Raw genomic sequence first — 14,455 nt, forward strand, 5'->3', positions numbered from 1 at the left:
GTGAGTAAAGATGAGCCAGGCGGCAGCCCTCTGGCCTCCGTTGGGTACAGCCACATGATGGCAGTAGCTTGGGCATAGCATAGGACAGCCAGGCCGATGCCATCTGCAGGTCCGAGGGCTAGAACCTCTCCAGCTGACTCACTCTGTGTGCTCAGCAAGGCAGAGCTGGAGGGGGCTGGGCCCACCAGCACCTGCCAGGAGCACCCCCCTGTGCCCTCGTGTCCTTCGGGGCAGCTGAGCCATGGCGGGCGCGTGAACGCATCTAACCTGTGCCCCTCCTTCCTGCAGGTAATTAGGACTTCTACCTCAGCCACGACCTATGCAAGGACGGTGTGGACCAAGCCTGCTGCCTGCCAGGCCGGCAGAGCCAGACATGGAGCCACTGTGAATCGGCGGCACCACAGGAGGTGCTGGACTGGTCCAGTTTGTACTGTCGATAGTTTTAGACAAAGTATTTATCTTTTTTTTTTTTTTTTAAGTATAAGCAATTCTGACTTATTTTATTCCATCAAAGTCGTCCAAGACAACCTCTTGAGACGTCTAAGTGTCTGTGAGAGAGAATCATATAAAGACTTGGCCTGCCGGGCTGGCCACCATGAGGACTCCTGACTCCGTCCCGGTGCTATCTCACCAGCAAGCCCATGCCTGCCCACCTCCGCTTCCGCCTCGGGTGCTGCCCCACATGCGGACCATGGCCAAACAGTTCTCAGATGCCCCCCACAGCTTGTTCTGACACCAAAAGCACGCCAGGCATGCTCAGTGGGGGCTGAACTCGCCTATTGTCACTGTGAACACCCCACTGTTATACCCTGTGGCTTCAGGCGTGCCTTTGCAGTGGGTGCAGACTAGGCTGAGGTAGGACCGGGGTGCCCAGCTGGGCTGAGTGGTGCTGACAGGTGAGGGCCGCTACTGCAGGGCTCCGTGGCTCCTGTGACAAGTGCATTTACTTTGTATTTCTTTACTTTTCTGGCTCGGGGCATGCTGGCCAGGTGACATGGGGCTGGCCCACTGTGGGTCCCCTGGCATCTGTGTATAAGAGAGTCACATAAGTGACAGTATTTTATAGAGATGTGATGGAGATTTATAAATTTCATAGACTCAACTGCATTTATTTTTAGATTGTATAATGCACAGTGAACTTTAAAGAAAAGGAAAGAAAAGTGAGGAGGAAAAATACTTTTATTTATTCAAATGCACACAAAAATGGCACTGGCCAGGGACCCTGCAGGAGTGCGGTCCAGATGTGCTGGGCTGCCCAGGGCCTCTGGTCACTGTGGGCGCTGCTGCCTGTGTCTAGGAGTGTTTCTTCCTGGCCCCGGGGACAGGTGCACTGGGCGTGACAGCAGAGAGGCCAGGGGACTGCCCTCGATGCTGTTTCACTTCCAGTTGTGGTAAGGGGGCTGTGAGGGGAGAGGCCATGTTCCCCCCAACCCCAGCCTGACTTGCCTCCCAAAGCAGCTGTGAAGATGGTGCTGGTGTCCTCTCCCAACCCCCTCCCACCCCACCGCGATGGTGCTCATGTCCGCCAGGCCTGTCCCTGCACACCACAGCTAGCTAAGGTGCTGCAGAGCAGGGTGGCCGGGACAAAGCTAGCAAATCCCAGGCCTGGAACAAAACACTGAGTGAACACTGTACACACCGCCTGCCACCCTGGCAGCTGCTGCTCCAGTGGTCGCTGCCTCCACCTTACTTGAGTGTTAGGGGACAGACAATGCGTGCTCCTGGCCCGCATGGCCCAGTGGGCCACAGGTGCTCCGGGCACAGCTGCAGGTCCTTTCCTGAGCCCATAGGAAACGGGAACTCACAGTAAACTGACCATGGTGTATCGTGGTCCCAGGCATCCTGTGGCTGATGGTTCTAGCACAGACAGAGTGAGGCTGCCTCAGTGGTCCCACTCCCACCCTGCCTGAGGCTGCTGCAGGGCTTGAGCTCAGGAACTGATAGGAAGCCCTAAGGGCTGGGCCCCGCTCCCGTGCTAGCCCAGACAGGACTCTGCCTGACACGCCTCCCAGTTCCCACCCTGAACCTACAGCTTTTTTTTTTTTTTTTTTTTTTTTTTTTTTTGGCAGCCTGGCTGGCCTGTCTGTGACTTGATGCAGCTTTGCTCTTCTTATACTGACCTCTGTACTTAACGGGTGCACTGTTCTCTCCCTTGGATCCCCAAGGCCTCTCACACATTGTTGCCACCTCTAGACACAGTAATAAAAGCCGTTTTCACTTGTTGGCGCCAGTCTTTCTTTGCCAGATGTCTACCTACTGTGAGGCAGACAGGGACTCTGCTGAGGCAAGGCTCTCACACAATGGTTAGAAAGCCAGACGGTATGGGTCCCCATCAAATGGGCAGAACTCTGGTTCTCTTCCTCGGGGGCCACCTAAGACTCCCACTTAGATGTACCCTCCACCCAAAAGCCAGGCAGGGTTCTCTAGTTCCCCACTGAGGGTATCCAGCCCAGTACCAGGCACAGTACTAGGAGCAGAGCCTGTGCCCCCAGCCCCACCCATACTTGAACGTGTGTGTCACCAGCCCAGCTCTTGGTTGTCTTTTTAGTTTTTTGAGACATCACCTGGATCTCCCTTTGTAGACCAGGCTGGCCTCAAACCTGGTCCATCTGCCTCTGCCTCCCATGTGCTGGGGTTAGATGTCACAACCACTCCTGGCCCACTAGCCCGTGTGCCCTTCTCACTCAGTCTACTGGCTTGGAAAAGAGGTACCTTTATTAAAGAGCGGGCTCAGCACCGCGGGCTCAGCACCACGGCCTGCTCTGTCATATCAGCAGGAGTGGGGTTCACAGCTGGCTGAGGGAACCCGCACCATTCACAGCTTCACCTAGCATTTATACATTCATCTGGCAATGGACAGGGGAGCTGGCCCAGGCTCAGTTCCTGGGTGTGGGCACTTGAGGGGCACTGGCAGGGAGATGGCACGGGCAATGGGGACCACAACCCTTGCCCACCTCCTCTGGACCTCTGGCTTTGAACAGATGTTTTTAAGCCTATAAAACACACTTCCCAGGGTACCCAGGGGCCCCGCGAGGGTTAGTCCAACACAGCTAGCTGGGAGCCAACACAAGCAGTGCGCCCATCCTTCGGCAGGCTATTCAGCTGGAACCTGGCCTCCTCCGAGATGCCAAACTGCTCCAGAGGGTCCTGTGGGGTGCACATGGCTGTGAGCAGGGCCAGGGAAAGCTGTCCCACCCGTCCAGCCCCACACACCTTGCCTGTCATCTTCCTGATCTCATTCCTGTAGAAGACAAGGCTTCGTCGCATGTACTCGTAGCTGGAGGAAAGGTTTGGGTTCGCTGGTCACATCCCCCCATGTTTCCTCCCAGCTCCCTGCAGTCCCTAAAGCCCCACCTGGCCTGCCGCAGAGCCTCCATCCACTCCTGACACTGCTCCTGGCTACAGCACTCGAAGTGATACTTCCTGCTGAGGTCTTCCACGAAGCCTGCAGAGAGGTAAAGGAAGGGCTTCGCTTCTGGTTCAGCGTCCAGTCAGCGCACATCCTGCTGGCCTCTCAACAGAGTTCCAAACGGCACCTTCTCCCATTCTAACATTACCTTCTGCCTGACACAGGCACCTCCAGAGTCCTGACCCCTGAACCCACACATAGGGAACCCACTGGGAGGTTGGGTTATTGGGAGTGGATAGGGTAGGCCCTACGTTGGATGGATACAGGACTGTAGAGATGGTTCAGTCAGTAAAGTGCCTGTCTAAGATGTCAAAGAGCAGGATGTGGATGTGATCTCGGTGCTGAGGAAGGAGATGGCCAGCCAGTCTAGCCTAAAAACATGTCCCAGGTAGGACTGATGAAGTGGCTGAGCAGGCAAAGGCGTTGCTGCCAAAGCCTGATGGTCAGCGTTTGGTGTTGGGGACCCACACCGTGGAAGATAAAAACCAACTACCCAAAGTTGTCCTCTGACCTCACTGGCATACTCACTCACACCAAATACACATAAGTAAATGTTTTAATGCGGGAGGGCACAGGTGACTGAGGACACCAGAAACTGACCTCTGGCCTCCACATACACCTGCAAAAAGCAGAAAATAGGGGTGCGATGGAGATTCGCATTGGATGACGGGAGCTAGACATGATGGCCAAATCTTTACAAGACGGTACTATTAATGATTGAGACAGGCGTCGTTTCCTGGCCTCAGAAGCCCTGCCTACACCTTCCCTGTGGCAGAGACTGCTCCTGCTATACAAACCAAGTCTGCGCAAGAAGCTGCACCTCTCCCTGTTGCGGATAGGCAAGAGGGTCGGGGAAGAAACTAAGACCACATCAGCGGGAACCAGACCCCGGGGGTACTCTTGAGTGACAGCTGGCTGGAGGAGCGCTGGATCCCCAGGAGACGGCGGGATCCAAGACAAATGGAGGCTCCTGGGGGAGTAAAAGGGAGACAGGTGCGCGGAGCAGAGTCCGGAGCAGGGACAGCGGGGACCAGCACACTTACTGATGGAGAAGCCGCCGGGCTCTTCCTGGGCCACTCTGCAGCGCTCCAGCAACAGGGCTCCGAGGGGCTGCGCGAGACACGGCCATGAGCGCCGGCCTCCGGGCCGCGCAGGTCCCCAGCGCCCCCCACGCCCCTACCTCGGCCTCGTCCGGGCGGAAGTAGAAGAGGAAATTCACCACCAGCTTCACCAGCCGCCTCTTGGCCACTGCAAACACAGGGCGGTTTCAGCGCGGAACTGTTTGTCATCCGCCTCCCCGGGAACCTCGCCGGCCCGCCCAAGTGCTCCAGCCGCGGCCCTGAGCGGCATACCGCTCCCTTTCTTAGGGCCCCGCATGCCCAGCTCGGCTGCCATCTCTGCGGGCTGCCGGGACAGCGCCTGCAGCTCTTTCTCGTTGTACCGCATCACGCCGCACGGATCCGCGCGAACGAAAAACGCGACCTGCCTCTCGGCCGCCGTCCTCTGCGAAGCCGCAGGGAGCGCCACAAAAGTCTCAGGGCAAGATCTCGGAAGTCCCAGCAGGACTACTGCGCTTGCGCGTTGCGTGACGCTAGCCTGCGGGTCGGGAAGGGAAGGAAATCGCCCTTCCTCAACCGCCTAGCACGTTAAACGTGGGGCGTTGAGCTTGATTCATAGTGTCCCACGACAAGCGAAGCGCCTTCCCGGGCCGATGAAACCTAACGATTTCATCCTGTCGCGATAGGTCAGCACCACTTGCCTTAGGGACAGAGCGAGAGCGTGTACACCGCACTGCGCACGCGCACCCAGTGCCCCGGCGCTCCTTTTCTCGCGCCCCTTGAAGCAAAGCCCGTGAGCCGGGCATGCGCACACACGACGCTCCCGGAAGTGATCGCCTAGTCGGTCGTGCGCACGCGCACGTTTAAGTCGTGGCCGTCGAGTTCAGGCAGCGCGGCCTTGGGTGCCGGTGAGGATTTAGGCCTCCGGTTGTGGGGCCGCCGGGAAAGGGGTTGGAAGAGGGAGCGAGAGCGTGGAGGAGGAGGGGGGGGGGGCGGTGCGAGGGCGGGGGCGCGCTCTCCTCCCTCAGGCTCGGCGCGCGCGAGGGCGGCTCGCCCTCGCCAGGCCCGTTGGGTCGCGGGTTTCCATGGCTTCCGGCGTGGTCTCGGACTGTCTTTTTGTTGTTTCTTTTATTTGTTTGTTTAGTTTTCGAGACAGGGTCTCTCTGTGTAGCCCTGGCTGTCCTAGACTCACTTTGTAGAACAGGCTGGCCTCGAACTCACAGCGATCCCCCTGCCTCTGCTTCCCGAGTGCTGGGATTACAAGGGTGCGCCTGGAGCGTATTTTGACCTCCTTGGTTGCCTCAGTTTTCCTCTTTGTTAGTCCGGGACCTGGCGACTGCTGTTCCCGCCCACCGGAGTAGGCTTATTGCTGGGATCAAAAGATAACGGAATATCCAGTCAAAAGTGATAGCCACTTCCCAGGCCATTAACTTCACAAATACCACTTTTCTTTCCCTATTGATTGTTTCTAGGTAATCTTACGATGGGCGTTGGGGTCACATGGCTCCCATCCCTTGGTTCTCTTCTTGCAAGTTTCACATGTCAACCCATACAATCACAGGGCTGGGGCCGGGCGTGGTGGCGCACGCCTTTAATCCCAGCACTCGAGAGGCAGAGGCAGGTGGATCACTGTGAGTTTGAGGCCAGCCTGGTCTACACAGAGAAACCCTGTCTCGAAAAACAACAGCAACAACAACAACAAAAAACCCTAACCACTCAGTTTAGGTACTAGAAACTGAACTTGGGTATGTTGCGAAAACAGCAGTGCTTTTTGCAAACTTATTTTGTATTTATTTATTTTTGGTTTTTCAAGACAGTCTCTCTGTGTAACCCTGGCTGTTCTGAACTCCCTTTGTAGACCAGGCTGGCCTCAAACTCACAGAGATCTGCCTGCCTCCCTGCTTCTCCTGAGTGCTGGGATTAAAGGCACGCACCACCACACCTGGCTTTTTTTTTTTTTTATTTCTTGTGTGGCTGAGTGTGAAATGAATCCAGCAGGCTGGTCCTGCCCCATCGCCTGTCAGCCATCCCAGCATCGAGAGGCCCCTGTGTCCTGGGCTTCTGGCCTCTTCTTCCTTCAGAGCTGACAGCAGTGATGTCGTACCGTCCTACCTCTTGGCAAGCGCTGCGGTGACCTTGTAAATAATTAGGATCACATTTGCAAAGCCGCTTTTGCTGTGTGAGGTTCCAGCAATGACGACAAGAACTGCTGGCTCACGGCTCTCAGCCAAGGGGCCAGGGCAGACGCTGGTCTGTGCAGTGTCCCACCCTCAGCGGGCACTGCCAGGAGGCTGTGGCTGGGCCTAAAAGGTAGGACCTTGCTACAGAGCACCGTGCTGCACTGAGGCGTGCTCTCAGGTCCTGGGAGACTGGGAACACTCCATATGCCCTGTGCAGTAGGCCGGCGAGAGGCAGGCAGAGGCCAGGCTGGTTGTGTAGAGTTTTAGGTCTCCATAGAGACCATGTCTCAGTAATGATGGTGATTATTGTGAATCTCAGCGGGCAAAGGCAGCTCATACCTGCAGTCTCAGCACTTAGAGGATCAGGAGTTCAAGACAAAGGATGGCCTGAAGCTTGGCCACCCCATGGTCCTAGCAGCATGGCCAGTGTACTCAGCCTTACTGTTTGCTCCCCCAGGTTTCTTCCTGTCCCGAAAGCCCCCGGGCCTGCACCATGGACTTTCAGCACCGCCCTGGAGGCAAGACGGGGAGTGGGGGCGTGGCCTCCTCCTCTGAGAGCAACAGGGACCGCAGGGAGCGGCTGCGGCAACTGGCCCTCGAGACCATCGACATCAACAAGGTGCGGGCTGCCTGGCGCCTGAGGACAGGTCCCCACAGCCACAGCCTCCTGGGGCCTGAGGACAGGTCCCCACAGCCACAGCCTCCTGGGGCCTGAGGACAGGTCCCCACAGCCACGGCCTCCCTGCCATTCCGCAGTCCTGGGCCGCAGGGCCAGGCTTAGTGGTCTCACGGTGCATTTGTTCTCTCCCAGGATCCATACTTTATGAAGAACCACCTTGGATCCTATGAATGCAAGCTCTGCCTGACCCTGCATAACAATGAGGTGTGTGCCCTACCTGACCCTGCATAACAATGAAGTGTGTGCCCTACCTGCCTTTGTCCCCAGCTTCTTTACCTTAGTGAGGTGACACTGGTAGCCCCCCCCCCCCAGCCGACAGCTCACTCGGTGTTGGTCTGCTCTGGTTAAATTCTTTCTTCCTCCACATTGGGGATTCACTGTGGGGCTCAGCGATGCTGGGTGAGGCCTCGCCGTGCAGCTCTGACTAGCCTGGAGCTCACTGTAGGCCTGGCTGGACACCAGCTACCCCTTTGTCTTATTTCTTCTGCTGTCCTTGGTGTCAAGAATGGGAGCCAGGGGGCTGGAGAGATGGCTCAGTGGTTAAGAGCACTATCTGTTCTTCCAGAGGTCCTGAGTTCAATTCCCAGCAACCACATGGTGGCTCATAACCATCTATAATGTGATCTGATGCATACTGTATACAAAATAAATAAATCTTTAAAAAAAAAAAAAAAAGAACAGGAGCCAGCATGTTTGCTCTGTCAGTGTCTCCACAAATAGTGATGGATGACAGGGCATTAGGGCTGCTTCCACATTTGGGATTCAGCGGCGGGGGGTGGGGGGGTGGTATAGCTATTGTCCTCTTTCTGGGGAGAAGACTCTGGGATCTGCTGGTAGTTGAGGAAGCTACCTCCCCACCACTCCACTGGATGACCAACCAATCAGCAGGAAGTGGAACACATTTGTTAAAATGGGGGCCCATTAGAGCCAGCTACCTGTAATCCCAGCGCTGGGGAGGCAGAGGCAGGTGGATCACCAGGCCAGCCTGGTCTACAAAGTGAGTCTAGGACAGCCAAGGCTACACAGAGAGACCCTGTCTCGAAAAACCAAAAAAAAAAAAGAAAGAAAGAAAGAAATGCGGTGAGGTTGAAGCCCCAGGTGAGCTGTGTCCCAGGTCTCCACACCCTGCTGGGAGCTCCCCAGGCAGCTGCCCGGCTCCAGTGGTGGCGGTGGCTCAGCGCTGAAGGCCTTTGGAGTGTATGCTGGTCTTGACCACAGAGGAAGTCCTGGGGAGTGAGGGTGCCATGTGAGCCACACATCCCCAGTGCAGCCGCAGCCACTATGAGAGGCCCGCAGACTCCTGAGCTCCAGCGAGCTGTAGGCCACACCTGCACCGTTAGAGCTGCCCTCCACACCTTCAGTGACATGTCTTCCTTTCTTTCTGCAGGGGAGCTACCTGGCCCATACCCAAGGGAAGAAACACCAGACTAACCTGTGAGCCCCTACAGCACTGCCCTCATGGTGGCGCACGCCTGTAATCCCAGCACTCGGGAGGCAGAGGCAGGCGGGTCTCTGAGTCCAAGGCCAGCCAGGGCTACACAGAGAGACCCTGTCTGGCGGGGGTGGGGGTAGGGAGCCCTCACTTGGGATGGGTGACTGGGGAGAGAAGGGAGGACGCTCTGCCCAGTGTTTCAGCTTCACCGTCTCACTGCAAAGCAGATGGCTGAAGAGCAAGGACGGTGGCAGTCACGGGACACTCACTACACTGTCCCGTTTGGTGGACTCTAGGGCTGAGCTGCCCTCATCCTATTCATAACTCCAAGGGCAGGAGGAGGGGGCTTCTGGCACCTGGGCGCTTGGCCTTGGTGGCTGTTGGAGGGCCAGGCACTGACACGACATCTCCTGTGTGCAGGGCCCGGCGAGCAGCCAAGGAGGCCAAGGAGGCCCCCGCCCAGCCTGCGCCGGAGAAGGTCAAGGTGGAGGTGAAGAAGTTTGTGAAGATTGGCCGCCCTGGCTACAAAGGTGTGCTTGTGTGTGCCGGCCGCCGGGCGAGTGGGCTCAGGGCCCTGTCCCTGCACAGACAGCGCCTCTCTCTGTCCTCCAAGCGGCCCTCCCCACAAGTGTTGCCAGGAGCCCCAGGTGGCCGATAAGCACCCATCCCCCACTAGTGACAGAAGGAGGGGGGGCAGGATGGTCCAGTCACTGCTCCCACAGCCCCTCAGCAGAGGCCCCTGGGTGGCCTGGCCTGGTCAGGAAGCCAGTCATGTGGCCAGCAGGAATCCAGGAAACTAACTTCCCAAGAGTTGTTGCTTTTGGCAGGTAGGCTGGGCTGGGAGGAGGCTGCGACAGCACTGCTGTTCTCTTCTGGGCCTTCCTCAGTGGCCCTGCATGAGGTGCTGGGTTGGGTTTCCTACGCTTGAGGTCCTAGTCAGGTGGCCTGGGGGCAGAGGCCGGGCCCTGTATGAGAGGCCCTGCTGTGGTGTGCACCCGTGACAAGAGGCAGCCCCATCCCCCTGCTGTGGTGTGCACTGGTGACATGAGACAGCCCCATTTCCCTGTGCATTGCAGTGACGAAGCAGAGGGACACAGAGATGGGCCAGCAGAGCCTGCTGTTCCAGGTGAGTTGGGGCCAGTCAGGGGAGGGCCGGCCACCTGGGTGGTGATGCCAACAGGGCTGTGCATGTCCCACAGATTGACTACCCCGAGATTGCAGAGGGCATCATGCCACGCCACCGCTTCATGTCTGCCTATGAGCAGAGGATTGAGCCCCCGGACCGCCGTTGGCAGTACCTGCTCATGGCCGCCGAGCCCTACGAGACTATTGCCTTCAAGGTACTGCCGCCGTGGGACACTATGGGGGGTATATCCACCATCTGTCATCCCAGCCCCTCCCTGGGGTGCTCCAACCTGTGACTCGTTTTCCCCAGGTACCAAGCCGAGAGATTGACAAAGCTGAGGGCAAGTTCTGGACCCACTGGAACCGAGAGACCAAGCAGGTGAATGCCGCAGCCTTGCGTGGGTATTACCCCCAACCCGTGGCCCTGCCCCAGTCGCTCACTCTCCTCTCTCTGGCCTGCAGTTTTTTCTTCAGTTCCACTTTAAGATGGAGAAGCCCCCAGCCCCACCCAGTCTCCCAGCTGGACCCCCAGGCGTCAAGCGGCCCCCGCCTCCACTAATGAATGGCCTTCCTCCTCGCCCACCACTCCCTGATGCCTTGCCCCCACCTCCACCTGGTGGCCTGCCTCTACCCCCTATGCCCCCCACTGGGCCTGCTCCCTCTGGGCCCCCTGGACCTCCCCAGATGCCTCCACCAGCTCCTGGGGTGCACCCCCCAGCCCCAGTAGTCCACCCACCCACATCTGGAGTTCATCCCCCAGCTCCTGGGGTACACCCTCCAGCACCAGTGGTCCACCCACCAACGTCTGGGGTCCATCCCCCAGCTCCTGGGGTGCACCCACCAGCCCCTGGGGTGCACCCACCAGCCCCTGGAGTGCACCCACCAGCACCAGGTGTGCACCCACCTGCCCCAGGTGTGCACCCACCAGCTCCAGGTGTGCACCCACCTGCCCCAGGTGTGCACCCACCAGCTCCAGGTGTGCATCCACCAGCTCCAGTTGTGCACCCTCCGCCATCAGCTGGCGTTCATCCTCAAGCTCCAGGGGTACACACACCTGCTCCTGCAGTCCATCCTCAGGCTCCTGGGGTACATCCCCCAGCCCCTGGGATCCACCCTCAGGCACCAGGAGTGCATCCCCAGCCTCCTCCTGGGGTCCACCCTGCTGCCCCTGGGGTCCACCCTCAGCCTCCAGGAGTTCACCCCTCAAATCCTGGAGTGCACCCAGCTCCTATGCCCCCCATGCTAAGGCCCCCACTTCCCTCAGAGGGCCCTGGGAACATGCCGCCCCCTCCACCAGGCAACTAAGCAGGCGCCCCATGTGTGTGGTCTTTTCCCATGGCCAGTCCTTGGAAGGTTTTCTATTTTGTCCTGTCCTGAGCCTATTAAACAGCCTCCCCCGTGTCTCCATGTCTGCAGTGTGTGTTGGTGGGGATGGGCGGGTACTGCTTGCCTCTGGTGAAGGCGTGGCCCTGGGGCCTGTGGGTCCTCCAGGTGGGCTCCCTAGGCAGATGGGAGCTACCCAAGGACAGTTGTGGGCCCAGCTCTGAGGACAGAAAGCACTTTGAGAAGGCTGCCTCCCACCTGCTGGGCATGCAGGGCGCCAGGCACTGTCCCCCAAGGTCACCTCCGGAGTTGATAGGGGTGTTCCTCCCAAGAACTCCGGCTCAGCTATACATAAAGGCAGGGCCACCCAGCCTCTGTTTCACCACCATGCAGGGGCCACCCCTCTCTCTGCTGGCACTGCTGCCGGCAACCCTGGGGGCTGTGCTACAGGCTGACACCCTCAAGGAGCTGGCCACCAGCACTGGGGGCCTCATCTTCCTTGAAGATGGGATCTGGCCACCCAGCAGTCCCCCAGAGCCCTCGTGCCAGATGACACTGAAAGGAGAGGGGAACGTGAGCAAAGCTTCCCTGAGGGTTGTCGGGGGGCTGGGGAGTTACGAGCGTGCCTTCCTGGAGGCTGTACGGGAGTCTCACTGGGGACCCCAAGACCTGGCCACCTTCGGAGTCTGCAGTCTTGGCTCCCAGCCCACCCTGCCAGCTCTGCAGCGCCTGGGTGCCTGGCTGGGGGAGGCTGGGGGGCAGCAGTTGCTGGTCCTGCATCTGGCTGAAGGTACGTGATGTCTCAGCACCCTTGTGTGCTGGGGCTGTAGGGAGGTGCCCTTGCTTGGCTGTCGGGCAGAGCCTTGTACACCCTTGAGGGAGCTGTGGTGGGCATGATGGCCCTTCCCAGACAGCCAGGGCCACCGTGTCCCTTCAAGCAAGGTCCTCACACCTTGGATCAGGGTCCCTCAGGCCTACACGGCCCCAGAAGATCCCAAGTTAGGGGTGTCTGTAGGACAGGCCTTAGCTTAGGGGTAGAAGCTAGTGGCCTCAGAGACTGACTCCAGTATTTGCCCGCAGTGATATGGGAGCCCAGGCTGTTGCTGAAGTTCCAAGAGCCTCCAGCTGGGGAAGCCAGGTCCTGGGAGCAGGCCCTGCTGGTGCTCTACCCTGGGCCCGGCCCCCAGGTCACAGTCACAGGGACTGGGCTGCAGGGCACACAGGTACCAGAGAGACACGAGAGGCCATCCCCCAACAACCCTCCGGTGGGGTGGAGAGGGCGATCTGCCTAATGGAAGGGTTCCTGGGCTCAGGACAAGGAATCTACTCCCAGTATGGGAGGGGGAGGGGCGGTGCCTGGAGCCCGGCCATCCCCAGGCCAAGCTCACTGAGTCCCTGTGTCCACAGAACCTCTGCCCTACTCGGGACACCCGTTATTTGGTGTTGGCTGTGGACTTCCCAGCCGGTGCCTGGAGCGACCCTGGCCTGGCCCTAACCCTTCAGCCACGCAGAGAAGGTAGGCCCAGGCAGAGGAGAGCGGAGACAGTGTGGAAAGAGGCTGCCCTTACCCCTGACCCCAGCCAGCGCGTGCCTACCCTCCGCAGGTGCCGCCCTAAGCATCGCCCAGCTGCAGGCCTTTCTGTTTGGCTCCGACTCCCGCTGTTTCACACGCATGACTCCCACCCTGCTGCTGCTGCCGCCACCTGCCGGGCCGTCCCCGCAGCCAGCGCACGGCCAGCTGGACACCATGCCTTTCCCGCAACCCGGGTGCGTGCGGGGCTAGAGAGAAAACTAAGAAGGTGGGGGAGGTAGAGGAGGTCCCCACAGCCTCTTACGCCCACAGGCGGTCCACTGCGTTCTATTCCAGGCTGTCTCTGGAGTCAGAGGACTTGCCACACAGCGCTGACCCCTTCCTAGAGACCCTCACCCGCTTGGTGCGTGCGCTGCGGGGACACCTGACTCGGTCCTCGCACACACGTCTAGCCCTGGACCCTGACGCGCTGGCCAGCTTCCCACAGGGCCTGGTCAACCTGTCAGACCCCGCAGCACTGGAACGCCTGCTCGACGGGGAGGAACCCCTGCTCCTGCTGTCACCCACCGCGGCCACCGTGGGAGAACCCACGCCGCTTCACAGCCCCGCTTCTGCTCCCTGGGCAGCCGGCCTAGCACGCAGGGTGGCTGTGGAGCTCCAGGCGGCGGCCTCGGAGCTGCGGGACCTCCCCGGCTTGCCACCCTCCGCGCCCCCGCTGCTGTCGCGCCTCCTGGAGCTGTGCCCCAATAACTCCGGCAGCCCTGGGGACCCGCTACGCGCCCTGCTGCTGCTGAAGGCTCTGCAGGGTCTGCGTGCGGAGTGGCGTGGGCGGGAAGGGCGCGGGAGGACCGGGCGCAGCGCGGGGACAGCAGCAAACGGGCTGTGTTCACTGCGCGAGCTGAGCGTGGACCTGAGCGCAGAACGCTCGGTGCTCATCCCGGAGACCTACCAGGCCAACAACTGCCAGGGCGCATGCGCGTGGCCCCAGTCCGACCGCAACCCGCGCTACGGGAACCACGTGGTGCTGCTGCTGAAGATGCAGGCTCGAGGGGCCGCCCTGGGGCGCGTACCCTGCTGCGTGCCCACTGCCTACGCGGGCAAGCTGCTCATCAGCCTGTCTGAGGAGCGCATCAGCGCACACCACGTGCCCAACATGGTGGCCACCGAGTGCGGCTGCCGGTGATGGCCGCCCTGCCCCAAGTCAGAGCCCCAATAAAGATCAGCAAACACTCAGCTGGAAGGGACCTCCTGTCACTTCTTAAGTGCAAGGCCTGATTTATTTCTTCTCTTCATCCTTGCTGAAGCTCAGTCCATATCACTTTTATTCTAGACAGGGCTTCTCTGTGTAACCCTGGCTGTCCCAGAACTCACCAGGCTGTCCCCCAACTCAGAGATCCACCTGCCCCTACCTCTCAACTCATGGGATTAAACTCCTTGACCCTGTCACTTTAAATTAATTAAGTTGTGTGTGTGGAGGGGAGAGGTATCCAGCCCACAGGAGAGACGCAGTGCAGGAGGCAGCCTGAACTACAGGGCAAAGCAGTTTGAAAAACCAAAAAAGGGGCCGGGCGGTGGTGCACACCTGTAATCCCAGCACTTGGGAGGGAGGCAGAGGCAGGTGGATCGCTGTGAGTTTGAGGCCAGTCTGGTCTACAAAGCAAGTCCAGGACAGCCAAGGCTGCACAGAGAAACCGTCTCAAAAAAACAAAAAGAAAAAG

The 14,455-nt window shown here is 59.2% G+C and overlaps 4 protein-coding genes across 9 annotated transcripts in view; 3 read left to right on the forward strand and 1 right to left on the reverse strand.

Annotated features, from left to right (window-relative positions):
* The window catches only part of DOT1L (DOT1 like histone lysine methyltransferase), a 40,752-nt gene extending 38,530 nt beyond the window's left edge, over positions 1-2,222 (forward strand). For all 3 annotated transcript variants that reach the window (XM_084794785.1, XM_084794786.1, XM_084794787.1), the window contains one exon: positions 289-2,222. Coding sequence is in view for 1 of the 3 variants with exons in the window: in XM_084794787.1 (XP_084650913.1) it covers positions 289-296 (8 nt within the window). In the remaining 2 variants the exon portion in view is untranslated. The remainder of the gene's footprint in view (positions 1-288) is intronic.
* PLEKHJ1 (pleckstrin homology domain containing J1) lies at positions 455-5,134 on the reverse strand. Of its 4 annotated transcripts, none has more exons than XM_084794790.1 (7): positions 4,762-5,134; positions 4,590-4,657; positions 4,453-4,519; positions 3,558-3,656; positions 3,355-3,445; positions 3,214-3,241; positions 455-3,147 (listed from the first exon to the last, which is right to left on the reverse strand). In XM_084794790.1, exons 1-7 carry the CDS (start codon positions 4,853-4,855, stop codon positions 3,037-3,039), a joined length of 558 nt encoding a protein of 185 aa, XP_084650916.1. In that variant the 5' UTR covers positions 4,856-5,134; the 3' UTR covers positions 455-3,036. The 4 variants fall into 4 exon arrangements, with proteins under 4 accessions (XP_084650916.1, XP_084650915.1, XP_084650918.1 ...); XM_084794789.1 differs by having other exon boundaries at positions 3,214-3,277; positions 4,762-5,073; XM_084794792.1 differs by lacking the exon at positions 3,558-3,656 and having other exon boundaries at positions 4,762-5,073.
* Positions 5,135-5,248: 114 nt separating this feature from the next.
* SF3A2 (splicing factor 3a subunit 2) lies at positions 5,249-11,286 on the forward strand. Its single transcript, XM_084794788.1, has 9 exons — positions 5,249-5,375; positions 7,105-7,266; positions 7,459-7,530; positions 8,714-8,760; positions 9,179-9,288; positions 9,835-9,884; positions 9,958-10,098; positions 10,194-10,262; positions 10,346-11,286. The coding sequence occupies exons 2-9, from the start codon at positions 7,141-7,143 to the stop codon at positions 11,186-11,188; spliced, it is 1,458 nt and encodes a 485-aa protein (XP_084650914.1). The 5' UTR covers positions 5,249-5,375; positions 7,105-7,140; the 3' UTR covers positions 11,189-11,286.
* Positions 11,287-11,593: 307 nt separating this feature from the next.
* On the forward strand, positions 11,594-13,954 carry AMH (anti-Mullerian hormone; the record flags this gene model as incomplete). Its single annotated transcript, XM_084796112.1, has 5 exons — positions 11,594-11,996; positions 12,287-12,429; positions 12,614-12,722; positions 12,811-12,973; positions 13,074-13,954. 5 exons carry the CDS (start codon positions 11,594-11,596, stop codon positions 13,918-13,920), a joined length of 1,665 nt encoding a protein of 554 aa, XP_084652238.1. The 3' UTR covers positions 13,921-13,954.
* Between the last annotated feature and the right edge of the window lie 501 nt (positions 13,955-14,455).

The sequence above is a fragment of the Acomys minous genome, assembly GCF_964271855.1.
Source record: "Acomys minous genome assembly, chromosome: 9".
Taxonomy (NCBI): domain Eukaryota; kingdom Metazoa; phylum Chordata; class Mammalia; order Rodentia; family Muridae; genus Acomys; species Acomys minous.

Excerpts from the sequence above, each read along its gene's own strand:
- PLEKHJ1 (XM_084794789.1), bottom strand. The coding sequence starts at position 4,855 with ATGCGGTACAACGAGAAAGAGCTGCAGGCGCTGTCCCGGCAGCCCGCA. Across the intron at positions 3,446-3,557 it reads GTGCCTGTGTCAGGCAGAAG|GCTTCGTGGAAGACCTCAGC; the intron begins GTAATGTTAGAA and ends ACCTCTCTGCAG. Across the intron at positions 3,278-3,354 it reads GAGGCTCTGCGGCAGGCCAG|CTACGAGTACATGCGACGAA; the intron begins GTGGGGCTTTAG and ends CCTTTCCTCCAG.
- SF3A2 (XM_084794788.1), top strand. The coding sequence starts at position 7,141 with ATGGACTTTCAGCACCGCCCTGGAGGCAAGACGGGGAGTGGGGGCGTG. Across the intron at positions 7,267-7,458 it reads AGACCATCGACATCAACAAG|GATCCATACTTTATGAAGAA; the intron begins GTGCGGGCTGCC and ends GTTCTCTCCCAG. Across the intron at positions 8,761-9,178 it reads AAGAAACACCAGACTAACCT|GGCCCGGCGAGCAGCCAAGG; the intron begins GTGAGCCCCTAC and ends TCCTGTGTGCAG.